The sequence below is a fragment of the Ischnura elegans genome, chromosome 2 (assembly GCF_921293095.1).
Source record: "Ischnura elegans chromosome 2, ioIscEleg1.1, whole genome shotgun sequence".
Lineage (NCBI taxonomy): Eukaryota > Metazoa > Arthropoda > Insecta > Odonata > Coenagrionidae > Ischnura > Ischnura elegans.
In genome coordinates, this window is record NC_060247.1 from 116,678,092 (window position 1) to 116,693,695 (window position 15,604).

Sequence of the window (15,604 nt, forward strand, 5' to 3'; positions counted from 1 at the left end):
AGGAAACTGGCGAGAATACCAAGGCTATATATATCTGTATTTCAAAATGTTCAATTTGCATACTAGTTACTTTTCAACCGCGGTTTAGGTGATTGACCTAAATAGCATATTATTTTATATTTTACCTTCCTGGTGAAAAGTAGCTTGAACAGTGTATGGCGTATCTTTCATTAGTACCTTCTCGTTTCTTCAAGTAGTTTCATTTGAAAGATGAGTCAGGGGTGCCCCTCTCTCATTCAGGTTTAGATGGGATGTAATTTTTTCCCCCTTGCTGTCTATCGAAATTTAGGCCTTATAGTTTCCTCTACCCTTGTTTCCACAGGGTCGAGTGTCCCATCCTTTTGCTGTTGCTGTGTTCAAGGATAACCTGTATTGGGATGATTGGGATCAGAATGCCATCTATATGGCCGACAAGGACTTGGGCATTGGCATCACGGCCATTGCTGAGAATTTGACTACTTTAATGGACCTCAAGGTGTGTATCAAGGCTCCTTGAGTGCTAGGTAAGTATAAAATTTTAATTCATAAAGGAATTCCAATGACTCTATTTTGCACTTTAACTCTCTCTTATCGAACATCTGCGTGACTTTTATCACAATTAAAGAAAATTTCCTGTGAATAATTATATATTTTGTTTAATTAATTTTGATTTCTTGAATTCAAAGTTTGTTGTAGAAGAATCTTTACTTTGTGTATTCTACATTTTTTTGTTTTCGGCAATGATTTCAAGGCATTATCTCTTTTTGAAAGTTTACACTTGTTTCGTTGTCCTTTTATTTATAATTACATAATTATTCCTGTTTGTACTGCTCTACGAATGAGTTCTGGCTTATAATATTACAAAATTTGGTATCATAGCCACTGTCTTGCGTCAAACATGGTGTGAAATTATCAGTTATCTCATTATTTTGAACATAGTTCCACTTGATCTAAAAATCTCTCACATTTTTTAAAGAAACCAGGAAGCTTCAAAGTTGTTGTCTCTAATGTGTCTATAGCAGAGCATATAAAACCAGCTGCCTTCAGCTGTCATGGTTATTTTTTGTATCTCGCTTCTGTACACGTGTATCCTGTGAATATCCTGTCCCACTGTTTTTCCTAAAAAGCTTCTTTAATAGTGATCATGCTTCTTGCTTTCGATAATAATGGCATCTTCAACAGTAATGGGCTTAGTTAGTTGTATTTAGTGTGTGACTTTAATGAAATATTTATTTTAATAAATCATTCAATGAGATTGCGCACGATCGAGGGCAATGAAGGTATGAAAATGTTACAAAATAGAAATTTTATCATACATGACTCAACCATCCCAAGGGTTAACTGTTATGTCTGTGCGTTGGAATAGTACATTCTGCATTGAATGCCACAGGATTTATTTACTTCATAATACGCAAGAAATAACCGTCATGAGCCAGGACTGTATCCTGCTAGCCCGAAAGTTCGTTAGCAACTGTCCTGAACTGTCATTTAATCCTACCGGACAGGCTGCTATGTATAAATGAACAACAAAAAAAAACATCTCGCGAAGCATACATTGCAAGTCCTACCCCTTTCAGTTATGCTCAAACAAAAAATATTAAAAAATAATATACATGACTTATCACTTGTATTTAGCAGTAAATTAAACATCATATCACTGAATCAATTAAGGCAGTAACTCAGAAGGAAAAATAAAGTATAATATACGTGACTTATCGATTGCAATTAACAGTAAAACCAATCTCATAAACCAAAATCACACCAAATCAATTCATTTACCTGATTCCTCCATTTTACACGTGTCACTAATTCCAGACTTAAACCACCAGTAAGTATTATTACAATGCGTACTCCTCCAAGTAATTTGGCACTTTCCTGATTCTAGAGGAAACCCTCACATTGCCCTGTAATTGTCTATGTGGGCATTGGGCCATCACCTGGCCTGGGTCCCACCTAGCAGATGTTTGGTTATAGTGCTCTAGGGGTGCTCCCCTTATGACGGAGAAGAGGCATCTCCAACTCCAGTCGTTGGAGAACCCTAGAAAGCAGCACTGGCATGGAAGTCGTACCACCTGTCATCACTATCCAGGAAAATTGCAGAATCTCCTAAGCTCCATCTTCCACTGATAACTGCGGAGTTCCATATTCGCAGTATAGCATCCCCAACTTCAGCCAAAATATAATCTCTGTATGTTGCCGAGGCTTTACCCTCACTTGTGAGAGGAAATCGTACAGCAGTGCCGGCTGCAATAGATGAATACGAGCTGGTTTAGGTACAGCGGTCACAGCAACACCTGCTGACTCAATGGGAAACCTGCTGAAAATATTTGCATTGCCATGCTGTCTTCCAGGGCGATGAGTCAATTTGCAATTGTAATTACTCAATAGTAAAACGCAACACAGCATGCGTGGAGTGAATACAACTAAATTTTTTTTCTTTCCCTGCTGGAATTTTCGAAGGAGATGTTTGTGATAAGTAACAATTTCAAAACATCGTCCCACCAAATGCAGCTTAAACTTTTTTCTTCAATATAATTTATAAAGCCTCCTTATCAATTTATGCATAGTTCCTTTCGCTTTCCATGAGTACCCTGGAGGCAAAAGGAATGGGATTCTCAAGGTAATCATCTCCAACCTGAGATAAGAGAGCATCAACTCCATAGGGTGAAGTATAACATAGTAGTACCAGAGGTAATTTGGGATCGTAGCACTTTATCACTGTACCCGAGGGCATAACTTTCTTTATGTCTCTCACACACTCTTTTTCTCAATCAGACCAGCTCCGTCCTAGTGCTGCAGTGGGATCTCAGCACTTAATACTGTGTCCGATGACATAACCTTCTTTATGTTACCTCACGCCCTTCTCTTCTCATTCAGTCCAGCGCCATGGCTCATTGTCCCAAACTAGTTCATGAAAGGGGGCAAAAGCTGCGGCCTTTTGTGGAAAGAAACTATTATAATCATTAATATGCCATGGATAACCTTGTAATCCAGTCACAATTGTAGGTGAAGCAGCATTTAAAAGAGAGATTAATTTCTCCTAAATCGGTTGAATACCCTTTTCTGACAGGGAATAGCCCATGAAGTCCAGAGCCCTGATATCAAATTTGCGAGTTTCTAATTTTTGCTTGAATCATAAATCTTACTCTACCCAACACCGATTTCACACGTGTCCACAACAAATATTTAGAAGGTGCATGGCACGGTATATCATCAACATACACTTAGACTCCTTCCAAACCTGCATGGATTGTTTCCACTATGCCTTGAAAACAGCTGCTGCAGAACATAATCGTGATGGTGATCTTGACATACGAAACAAGCCCTTAAGCATATTTAACGTTAGCATTTTTGAAGAATCCTCATCAACACCTACTTGCAGATATGCTTCAGATAGGTCAATTTTTGTGAATAAAATTCCTGCAGACAATTTACTCAGCATTTCATCAATGGTTGGCAGGGGAAAATATTTCACATGCATACAGTATGGGGTGGTAATATAGTCCCCACAAATTCTTACAGAGCCATCCCCCTTTACTACATTCACAGTGGGCGTTGCCCATAATGAGTAATTCACTGGCATTAAATGTTTTTCCTTCACCATTTCATCTATCTCTTCACTTACTATGTGCTGTCAGGGCGAATGGAACTGGACTGCTCCTCCTAAATACAGGTTTGGAAGCAGGTTTTAGGACAACTTGCGGAAGCCGGCATAGTTTCCCAGGCTAGGTGTTACGAGATCTCTGAATGCCTCCATCTGCTGCGGTATCTGCATCGGCTTCAATGCATGGATTCCTTCGATGGTGATCCCCAAGTGTGGAAACCAATTTCTTTCCAACAAGGATAGATCATTGCCAGTTTACACTAGCAACGGAAGTTGAGCACTGTGTGGAGGGAAATGCACATTCACAAAATAAGCTTCCCATCAATGTCATTTGTTCCTTTGACCAGGTGCTAAGGATAACCCACAGGGCCACTAATGAAGAATGGTGAAATGCGGCATTTTGCCCAACAATAGAATATCCACCAACAGTGCCCTTCTCCATCTTTAATTAGCGCCCCTCTGCATCTTAAGTTATAGTAATTGGAGGTGCTGACACTGCGGAGGGAAGATGAAACATGGAGTCGTATGTGGGCAATGATATTTAATACCATGAGTTTCGGCACAAATTCAAAGGGAATTCAGGAACTTGGAAAGTTAAGCATGGTCACAGAGTGGTCTAGAATTTCAAGGCTCGATGGCTCGATTAACAAAGAGGTCTGTTGGATAATTTTCTTAATGTTATTCATTGAAGTTAACGGTCATGTATGCTTCGCGGGATTTTTAAAAATGTTCATTGGGTATAGCAGCCTGTCCAGTGGGAGTAAGTGGTATTCAGGGCAGTTGATTACAAACTTCCGGGCTAGTAGGATGCAGCCTTGGCTAACGACCATTATTTCTTTTGTATTGTGAAGTAGATATTAAATCCTGTCGCGTCCGACGCAGAATGTGTTATTCCAAAACACAGACATAACATTGGTGACAAGGGTGCGATGTAGCGATATTTTCTTGTAAATTTGAGAAAGAGAAAGGACCGACAGAATTGACATCGACGAAAGGCCATCCATTCAGCAGAAATAGCCTGACAACAGAGGCGAGAGGAAAAACCATTTCGGAGGAAACGGAAAGATACGAAGAAGTGGCGTATACGGAAATAAAATGATGAAAGCAAGTGAGGCTAAGTGTTTTGAATGCGGTAAATGGGGACACGTTGCCAGAAACTGGGACAATCCTAGGTTCTATGCATGCGGTAACCGTGGTAATGTAGCCAGAGAGTGCAATCATAAGAGGGTTTAAATCAACAGGAACCGAGGAGAAAATGAAAAGAAGAGTGAAGTGGCCACAAACCGATTCAGAGCATGTATTCTAAGGACTCCTACTTCTAACTACGGCAAATCTTCGTGGGTCGTGGACTCGGAAGCTTCAGATTACATGACGCCACATCGTGAATTTTTCAGCAACTTCAAAGAACTACGTGGGTCTGTAGCTTTCGGGAATGGGAGAGCGGAATTTGAAGGAGTTGGAACTGTTAACGTAAAATTGAATGAAGCGTGTGGAGACTGGACATAGGGATTTACCAGAGTGCTCTATGTACCCGAACTAGAGCGCAACCTTGGGCCTAAGTCTGTAACATCGTTTTCTCCCGAGTTGGAGCCAAGAGGGGACTTGAAAGTAATCTGAGCAAATGCATGGCGGTACATTTCTTGCGGAATTCGTCCAACTCTAACCATGTTTATGCAGTGGCTGGTATTAACATAAAGGTAACAGGCGAAGTAAAGTACCTGGGAGTCACGATAACCTCGAACCTCACGTGGGGAAAACATATAAAGAATATTTGCGGCATAACCCGGAAGAAATTAGGATTCGTCAAGCGTATTGTGGAAAGTTTTTCGGATGAGAAAGTAAAAGAAAGATGCTATTTCGCTCTCGTCTGACCGCACCTTGAATATGCAGCGAGCGTATGGGATCCGGTGCTGAAAGACTTCATCCGCGAACTGAACAAAATACAAAGGAAGGCTGCGCGTTTCGTCAAAAACTGCTACGGGCGTGCAGACAGTGTTACCCAGATATTAAGAGAATTAGGCTAGGAGCCGTTGGAGACTCGGAGGCTGCGCGCTAGGCTTAGATTGCTTGAACATTTCAAAATGGATATCTTTAAGAGCAACACAGAGAAAATAATATTAGAGCTATACTTTATTTCCAGGTCCGATAGGAGCTATAAATTAAGAGAGATGTTTTGCCGAACGTATAGATACGGGAATTCGTTTTTCCTCTGTATAATAAAGGACTTTAATAAACGCTAGTCCCAACCTCGTTAGAGCCCTTCATTTTACAGCTATAAACGGCTGGCGTCCTAAGACCCCCTGCAACGTCCTAAGACTCGCAAGCCTTTTAGGCGGCTTGCGGGGTATTATGTAGATGTAGATGAAAACCTACCGGCTGAGCAAGGAACACCAATAGATTATGCCTTTTTGGATCACTCATTTATCGTACGAGGGCTTAACTGAAGCCAGCCAATGGTGGGGTGAGAAAGAAATTGCCTTTGAGGATAGTTTTATGAAATATAAAAAACGAAAAATATCATCAAGAAAAGTGTCACCGGCAGACTTGCTGAGAAAATAAGTCAGTATCTTGAAATTCCTAGTGAAGTACTAAAGGCATTCATTTTACAAAGAATTTATATTCGAGTGAAATACTTATATAAGCTGTTGCTTTTTGGAAAAGCTCAAAGAAGGAGACATTTAAAAAAATGAAGAAGGTGACTGTGTAAAAAAAATGCCAGAAATATTTGTTAAAACACTTATGTTCCGAGTTATCATTTCTCAGCTGATGTGGACCTAGATTTTCTACATACCCCTATAAGGTGTTTGTCTAATGCTAACGGTTAATTTCATGCTTCTTATGATTCCTTTGGCCAATGGTCATTACACTACAATAGGCTTTCCGATGTTAATAGAAAAAGGGGGAATTTTTTGGGCAAGAGCATTTCAATAATCGTAACATTTAACTGAAATTACGGTCTTCAAATAACATATGCTATTTATTTTAGTCAAAATGATAGTTATAGATATATCCATTAAATGTAAATGTTTTACCTATATTTTATGGTAGCTCATTCTTCTTATGAGCTTAGAATTTCAAATAGCATGGTACATTGTTACGGTATTTTACGGCTGAAACTATAGGATGTAGAATACGATAATACTGTTTACTTCGCTAGTCTCAACAAGTGATTGAAAAGAAAACAGGGTCATTCCAAAAGAGAATACAACATAATCTGATGCTTAATAGCGATATTTATGTTGTAACTCTAAGAATTTAATGCGGAAAGGCGATGTTACTATCCGGTTCCTGCTTGTTATTCCCTGGCATACGTCTACGTTGGGAAGTCCGTGACGTCACGCCCGCACGGCAGATTCAGCTGAGACCACCCCCTAATATAAGCAGCTTGGCTGCATACTACATTTTTTCCCATATTGGATTGTCATCGGAGGTGCATATGTATTTGAGTTGTATATTTTCTTGGATATGTTATTCCATCTCCTTCATCATTTCATCCACATTCACTATCGATCCAGCATCTCTTACTTGAAATATAATTTCACCTCTAGGGCTATAATAAAATCATGTCCAACTGCTAGTTTTCAATGTGCCACAGTGTTGCTTCAAATAGAAGGGATTTTTGGCCAATTTGTGATCTTATTGCTCACCAGTCATTCTCCTGACATGCCGCTATTGTTTGAACATGAGTTTTGTCTTCTCTCCCAGATTTTTGCTCACGGTGTACAGGAGGGAGAGAATTCCTGCTCCCGCAAGCCATCTCCATGTCCTTACATTTGCGTGGGCATGCCGCGGGGTGGTCACAGATGCCTCTGCCCTGACAGCATGGTTGAGGGCCCTGATGGTGGATGCCTCTGCCCTGGTGGTGAGAAGCCGTATGACAATGGAACGTGCCCTGGTAAGAGTGTACCACCTCCAACTCTTTAAATCCAACTAGCTGACCCGGTGAACTTCGTTCCGCATAACGATCAATGAACATACAGTTTAGTTACACCATTTATAAATCAAGAGCGGCTGTATCATTTTTAACCATATTTATTATAATAAAATAAGGGTACGAATCCAATAAAACTACGTAAATGAGTACCAAAATTGCTTGCCATATAGGCATTTTCATTATTGAATCTACATAGGGTGGATCGGAGTACGTTTACGCGGATTTTTTTCAATGTTTTTTCCAACGTTTTAGCTTAAGAAATTTTGGGCATTGTGGTTTTATAAAGCAGTTAATGAAATAAAAATTTACGCATTAAGTTGTTGGCTATTTGTTTTTTTAACCGTACAAATATGTTTTTAGGCATAAGTCTGTTGTATAAACTTGGCCCGTTCACGGGGCAGGTTAACGCAAAGCTATACCGACGCTTTACTGATGCTCAAAATCGTGTATTAAAAGCCCCTATAAAGCAGTATTCGTATCAAAGGACTTTAGGTGCGCCATTTATAGTATTTCTGTTTGAAAAAAATGCACTGCGTAAACGTGCTGCACGCATAAACGCACCACGGTGCGCCGTACACATTCGGGTTTAATGTCTTGCGTCAAGCACCTTCTGATAAACACCAGTTTTTGTTTTGTTATCAGGCGCAAGATAGAGCCGATGAAGCTAAATCAATATAGCGAAGCAAAGCAGTGACGCAGCGAGGGGTGTTTTTGGGGGATAAAACCTCCCCAAGAGCTTAGAGAATTTTTTATAAAAACTTGGTTGCTAATATTAGGGGGACGGATGAGTAACAAACAAAACATATTTAACTATTCACACAGCCTCAAATACCACTATTTTGAACCATTATCTTAAAAAAAAGTCTGTGGGATGGCACCCACACTAGGGTGGGCCGAAAAAAGGTTTTTTTTCCTGATCAAATTTGCCTTATGCGGGAAAGTTGCGAAATGATATAAGGATCTCGCACACAAATTTTTTTTCAAATCGGATAATATTAACCACTGCCGCCCAAGCTCTAAATTTTAAAATTTTGCGAAAAATCAGGCTGATTTCAGAATCAAACGGCTATGAAGACGAATTTTATGAAAATATGGGGTAATGGATAATAATAAAGAGTGGATACATGTTTACAGTTTATGAAAATGAAGTTTGAAGTTTTTTTGGCAAATTCTATGGTCATAAAAATGCCTATGAATTAACAACAAAATTAGACCATAGACCACCCGCACAACACAACTCATTTTTGCCTACATTTCTAAAATTCCATTTTGGGGGCTAAATTGCAGGTAAAATAATTTTTATTTCGATTGAATTTCATTTTTTATCAAATAATTCATCATATGGTAGTAAATAATCCCACAAAAAAGTAATAATAAGGTAAATTATTTGAAATTAATATCAATCATAATGACGAATAACGTACCTATGGAGCTATTTTCAACAAGAAATTCAGCCAAGGCTGAGAAAAAGCAGAACCTGAACACCAAGCATTTCACTAAGTAGCTCTCTGCTAGTCTCGTAAAGAAACTACCCAGAACTCGCCACGAGGAAGAGGCTACCATCGAGTTCCACCCGTGTCCCCCCAACCAACCTTCCAAAGGACACGATGGTGAAAGCACATCAATTACTCTGACAAAATTATTTTGTGATTTTTTTCAAATTTCGGCTGAATTTCTCTATCTCTTATGCACGATAATGCCCATCCATGCCAGCGCTCTGTACTGCACACGGATTTTGATGCTAACATTATCATTTGTACCATACTTTCAACTGCTTGTGTATGGCAGGGAAAAAGTACTTCTAATACAGATCTTTCCGTAACAAGGTATTCCAAGTATTTGTTTTGTCATCCCAGCTACTATTGGTGGTTGGTCAATTGGTTCCCAGTCAACCAAGTGGATATAATTTTAAGCATCGAAGAATGGACAGAGTAAGGAGTTCTCGGGATCGCCACCGGGTCAGGAACTCCATTTCTGCCGACGTTTCGCTGATGCTCAAAATAGTGTAAGAAAAGCCCCTATGAAGCAGCATTCGTATCAAATGACTTTAGGCGCGCCAGTTATAGTATCTCTGTTAGGAGAAAATGCACTGCGTAAGCGTGCTGCATGCGTAATCGCACCACGGTGTGCCGTACACATTCGGGTTTAATGTCTTGCGTCAAGCGCCTTTTCATAAACAACAGTTTTTATTTTGTTATCAGGCGCAAGATAAAGCGAATGAAGCTAAATAAAAATAGCGAAGCAAAGCAGGGACGCGGCGACGGGGGTTTTTGAGGGTTAAACCCCCCAAAAAGCTCAGAGAGTCTTTTTATAAAACATTTGGTTATTAATATTAGGGGGACGGATCAGTCACAAAATATTTAACTGTTCACACAGCCGCAAAACCTAGCATTTTGAACCATTTATCCTAAAAAATGTCTGGGGAGGGCTCCCACACCTCTCGCTTACCTTGGCGAGTTTTCTATACCCTACAGACCCGCAAGTACTAGCTGCGCCTATTCTTAATTCCTAGCTGCGCCTTTGAAGCGAAGGAAGAAATACAGCGGATGGTTTACCGACTCGTAAAAATACCAAATATTATTTACCATGAGGAAATCATGGGTTTTTACTGACACATGAGAACAAACATCACAAAAACTGAAAGACTGACCATGCGATTTGTTAATCGTTATCACGAATGCAACACGAATTGGAAATTGAATACGTTTAAGCTCAAAAGGGCGTATAAGTTGGGTATATGAAATCTTCGGATTGAGAACTTCCTAATCTTTGAATTTTCCTTTGAGTATAGTGGCGTGAATCACTTTCATTATCAGTTTTTTAATAACCAAACACGTTCCGTTGGATAGTTTTGGTTGGTTTAGGTTTCGAAAGATCATGAACACAGAGCCTACCTTTAGCTGTAAATCGTGCCGTGGGAAGCCAGGTGCGTCCAAGGACTTTAAATATTCAGATCGATTGTTAGTGACTTCGTCTTCGTTTGTTACAAAGTTAAAAGATTTGAATTCATGCAGAGTACACGGACATTAGTGATACTCAACAATGGCTTGGAGATTAGTTTACACACAAGGTAGTTATGTGTTTGTTGACAACTCAATTCGAGCTGAGCTTTCCTCTAATTCAATTATTTTAATACTATTTTAATATTACTTTAATATTTTTAACATGTTTGAGCTCTAAATTTTTTTAAATATTGTTAAAAAGATCAGTCATTACATTAGTAAAAACGAAAAAAAATCTTATTTTTTTGACTGTCTTAACAATCAACTCCTAAAAACATATCTCTAAGATAAAGTTGAATTTTTTTGTGAACTTTTCCTATTTTTTAATGTCTTATATGTTATCCGGGGCTGAGACGAATCCAAAGAGCCTAATTTCACTAAAATCGGTACAGCCATTCTCGAGTTATAAGTGTTCTAACTAACACGATTTTCGACCTTCTTTATATATAAAGATAATAAAAAAATCACCTCCAGCTATGGTGTCATGTTTTTATTATTGTCAATGGTAATGGAGTTTTGAAAATAATGAGACACACAATTTCCCTAAATCGATCCATCACATACTCTTTGGCTATTTCGTAGATTAAGTTGATGGCTTCATTGGTCTCTACTTTCATGCTTCTCCTCAGCCTTGTGCATTGTTCTCATGTCGTTTGTTTCGGATTACACTCTTATTCGTGATTCTTTCTCTTATTGAAAGGTTCTCCCTTATCAAGTAAGCAGCAGAAGGGATAGACAAAATCTGTCAGTTTAATTATGTGCAAATTGTCGCAAACAAAAAGTTCTTGGTTAAGCAATATTATTCATTCGACAAGTCCCCTCTGGTCGACATCGGCCAGTAATCCCTAAAAATGTATCCCTAGTGTAGAAAATCCAAAAAATTGGCCCGTACCAACTCTTCAACATTCACCACGGGTGGCAACACTTCTTTCTCACTATTCCGGGTTCATTCTTCATCTATAGTCCAACTACTGCCAAAGGAGTCCTCTCCTCTTAAAAACAACATTACGATTATGTGGTGTCATGGTCGGGAAACGGAATCCGAATCCTCTAACGAACAATAAAGCATCAAGAGCTTTAAGATAAGGCAAGAATAGGTACCCTTGTGAAAAAAAAAACAAATTATAGGAGAGAAATGTTTTAAAAAATTCTTCATTTCGTCACCAGTCGACGTCTCCGACCTATGGCCCGTTATAGCGGCATGCTGTCCCAATTAAGCAGAGAAACCTCTAGGATATTCTTCTATTGGGTTCTGTACTTCATAACCTGCCTCAATTAAGCGGCTGTCCCAAATAACCGGTGGACTCATTAACATGAATATACTGTATATGTTATTCAATTATAGTAAGAAATTGCATTATTGTGGGAGTGGAAATCAATTGAAGAAGTTGATCCTGCGTCGAAGCGATTTCTGCTTCCATGTAGTAAAAGGCAATAGTTCTCCCAGAAATTTTGTAAAAAGTTAAATATTCTTCCAATTTCTTGTATCTACGTATTTTTAGCTTAAATGCTTGTAATAATATAATTTAGGAAACTTACATGGAAACAAAGTTTTTCGTAATCACTGGACAAGAACACTGCTCTCAACAAGACCAATCTATGTGTCAGGTCATTTTGCAGAAGGCTCACTATGTTGTTGCAAAAGATTTTTAATCAAAATGTCATGGAAACTAAAGTGACCATATTAACAGGTATTTATCTTTTGAAGAAAACCCAATTAATACCATTAATATAATTGTTGTTCAATTTTTAGTATAGATATTTCGTAAGTGCTGTTGTAGCATATTTTCTTAGGTAGTTTATATTCTGATGTGCCCTTTATCTTAGTCATTTTTGATGTATGAGACTTTTGTGCAAATAAAAAATATAGTCGTTGATATTACACCTTTTTATATATAATTAATTTACTATTAAAATTTAACATCTTTTCTTACTGGTGGAAAAGTAATGAATATTACTTTTAAGCCAGTATGAAAATATGTATCCCAAGACAGTTTAACAAGGAGTTTCTTAGAAGGCCGAGCGTGTGGAAGTGGGAATATGGCATGTAGAAAAATTTCTGGATGTTATGGAGCAATTAATTCTTAGTCATAGATAATTCCCACCTCACTCAATTCCCACCTCATTCAATTAGTATCACCTTTAGTGGAAGAATAATCACATGTCACCAAAGAGTCGATCTTTTGGGTTTGCTCCTCTTTTTCGAGTGATACTCCATTCGATTTATGAGTGCAGTTTATGACCTTCTTGTTGCTTCCAGCATCCCTAGCAGGGCATGTCACATGCAATAACGAGGAGTTCACATGTGCCAACGGGAGGTGCATTCCAAAAGAATACGTGTGCGACAAGGACGACGATTGCCGTGACGGATCAGACGAAGTGGCCTGCCCCACTCCCACCTACAAGCGTGAGTTACTCCCCAACCTTGAAATCACTCCACTTTGTTTTTGTTGTTGTATAAATCTCATATGTTATCTCGCTACGAGACTAGCCTGTGTTCCAGACCATTATGAAAAAGCCTCTCATTGTTGTTACAAGTCGGGGAAATCAGAGAATTCAGGGTAAAGTTAGGGAACTTCCTCCATGAACTTGAGGAAATTTTGTGTCATGATGAACAAATCGAAATAATCATCAAGCCAATAAGCGAGCTGAGGTCTTACATCTTAGACATGAAAGATGTGGTGAATTTGCCTTTGGAAGTAGGATAATTCCTCATTGGCTTTCCAGTGAAAAAAGTGTACTCACTTATCTTGTTGCTTCCCTCCTCCTTTGCAGCGCATGTCACATGCGATGACGAGGAGTTCACTTGTGCCAACGGGAAGTGCATCCCAAAACAACACGTGTGCGACGAGGAGGACGATTGCGATGACGGATCAGACGAAGCGGCCTGCCCCTCTGCCAGCCCAAAAACATGCGAGCGTGAGTATTTCCCCAGCATCGAAATTACTCCACAGAGTTTATGTTGTTGATCAAATCTCATGTGTTTGCTCGCTACAAGACTATTGTGTGTTCCAGACCATTATACAAAAGCCTCACATTGTTGTCACAAGTCGGGGGAATCAGAGAATTCGAATGGAAGGAGAACTTCTGGTCTTACGTTACTGAAGACAAGGTTTGTGCTGTGGGCTAAGATGGACTCGTGGGCCATGTCAGGCTCCCAGGAGTGGGCTCTGTGGCTGCGAGGAAGTGAAGTTAGTGGACCACAGTAGCTGATACAGAAAAAATTGAATGGGGGCGCAAAAAATATCTTGAGTTAACTTTACTCTTATCGTAACAGAAAATGATCAAGTCACATGCAGAGTTTAAGAAATTGAATTCAAGAGAATATACACACATACCAGACAATGCCATCTTATGAGATAAATAAGTTATGATTGTGGTTCTGCAATGTTAGGCAATATGGGCAGTCCGGCAAGGGGGAGAGTGCCTCCCGCGTCCCCCATCTGTATCCGCCACTGGTGTACCGATAACTTGGTCTGTCTCCTTCGGCAATCCTTGATGGAAGCCCAGGTTTGAAGCTCGTGTGGGATCAAAAGACCTATTATCGCCTACCTGCTGGGTTACTGTCGTGATCTGACCTGTCTCTCTGTTCTATCTCTGGAATCCAACTAAACACGTCCTCAAGTCAGCGGCTTCTCCTTAAAAATCCTGCTATGCTTCTGCCCCAGGCGAGGTAAGGGGGGGAACACGTAATTGCCTCTCAGTGCCACCTATATCACACTTGCATTTCTCTTCCATCTATATCACCTAAGTATTTCTTCGTGCTGTTAGCGTGCACTTTTGAATCACACCACAATTTCAAAAAAACGTATCAACACTTCGACACTTGTATAAAAAAAAAACAAAGAATATACACGACAAAAAAAACCGGAGAGGAAACTCATACCTCTGTTAATGAGAAAGAAACCTTGAATTGAAATAAAAAAGAAAATGCTGGCAAACGCTGCCGTCACAGTATGTGCCAGCTGGCATTATCCAGGTGGATGAGGATATTTCTGTTCCTTGCCAATACCTGTCCCTTTCCTAGGGCCATAAACGCTTGCATCCCCATTGGCTACAAAGGACCCAGGAGGGTTGATAAGGTTTTTGCTAGTTCAGTATTATTTCCAATTGAAAGGGATGGCATTATTCGAGTTCGGGGTCAAGAATAAAATCGCCAAGTTTGTCCAGTCGCAAATGACCTGAAGACAGTGGCGGATCTTTGGTGGGGTGGGGCCAAGTGGGCTATACCCTTAATTTTTTTAAATTTTTTTCCAACCCTTACTACTGCTGGAATTTCCATCCCCACTCAGCCCTCCCCCTTGTACCTGTCTTGTATCCGCCACTGCCTGAAGATAATTTCTTAAGATATTGGGGAAACCAAATATGTATCTTGGTTTGATTCAATTTATTGTCCATTTAATGAGAGTTCAATTCTTTTCATATCATCAATGGCTTTGTTAATATACATGGTAGCGGTGGCCGAGTTTCTTATCAATAGTATCAACACGATGAACACGTAAAATGGTCCGAAAGACAGTCTCAAACACATTAACTTCATTCACTCCAAGAAGTTGTAGGCCCTGTGCGTCTCAGGAATACAATGAGAGGTAGAAAGCATGCAGGGGCGCAGCTAGGAAATAAGGCTAAGGGGGGGTTTCAGGCGCAGCTAATACTAATATAATAATAATATAATAAAGTGTTCAAGACGGTAACTTTTACGGCCTTCTGACAGATTTTTTTATTAATCCTCACACTATTCTATAAGTACTATTAATCCAATGAATTAAAATAGATTTAACTTAAAAACTTCCCCCAGCTCTGGGGGGGGTTATTCTTCAAAACTCCCCCCTCGCTGAATGCGGATAGAAAAATAAATATTTTATCAAGGGAAAGCAAACTCCTAGAAATGAAATCGAAAGCGATCTATTGCTGTCAAAGCAATAACGCGCTACGTTTAAGCTCACGACGTCGAAGGTACGCTATTATTTTGAATAAAAACAAGGTTAAAACGTCAGTGATATCAGCCAAGTGGTCAGCACGTACGCTAAGTTCATTGCTGGAAAAAACGGAAAGACCTAAATCACTTTGTAAACGGTGTAATGA

General features: G+C 39.5%; 1 protein-coding gene across 8 annotated transcripts in view; it reads left to right on the forward strand.

Annotated features, from left to right (window-relative positions):
• Window positions 1-15,604, forward strand: part of LOC124154469 (sortilin-related receptor-like) — an 83,440-nt gene that overhangs the window by 38,132 nt on the left and 29,704 nt on the right. For 5 of the 8 annotated variants that reach the window (XM_046528224.1, XM_046528225.1, XM_046528223.1 and 2 more), the window contains exons 14-17: window positions 323-475; window positions 7,289-7,478; window positions 12,780-12,926; window positions 13,295-13,438. In XM_046528224.1, the coding sequence (XP_046384180.1) occupies window positions 323-475; window positions 7,289-7,478; window positions 12,780-12,926; window positions 13,295-13,438 (634 nt within the window). The remainder of the gene's footprint in view (window positions 1-322; window positions 476-7,288; window positions 7,479-12,779; window positions 12,927-13,294; window positions 13,439-15,604) is intronic. The other 3 variants (XM_046528220.1, XM_046528219.1, XM_046528221.1) reach the window with 3 other exon arrangements.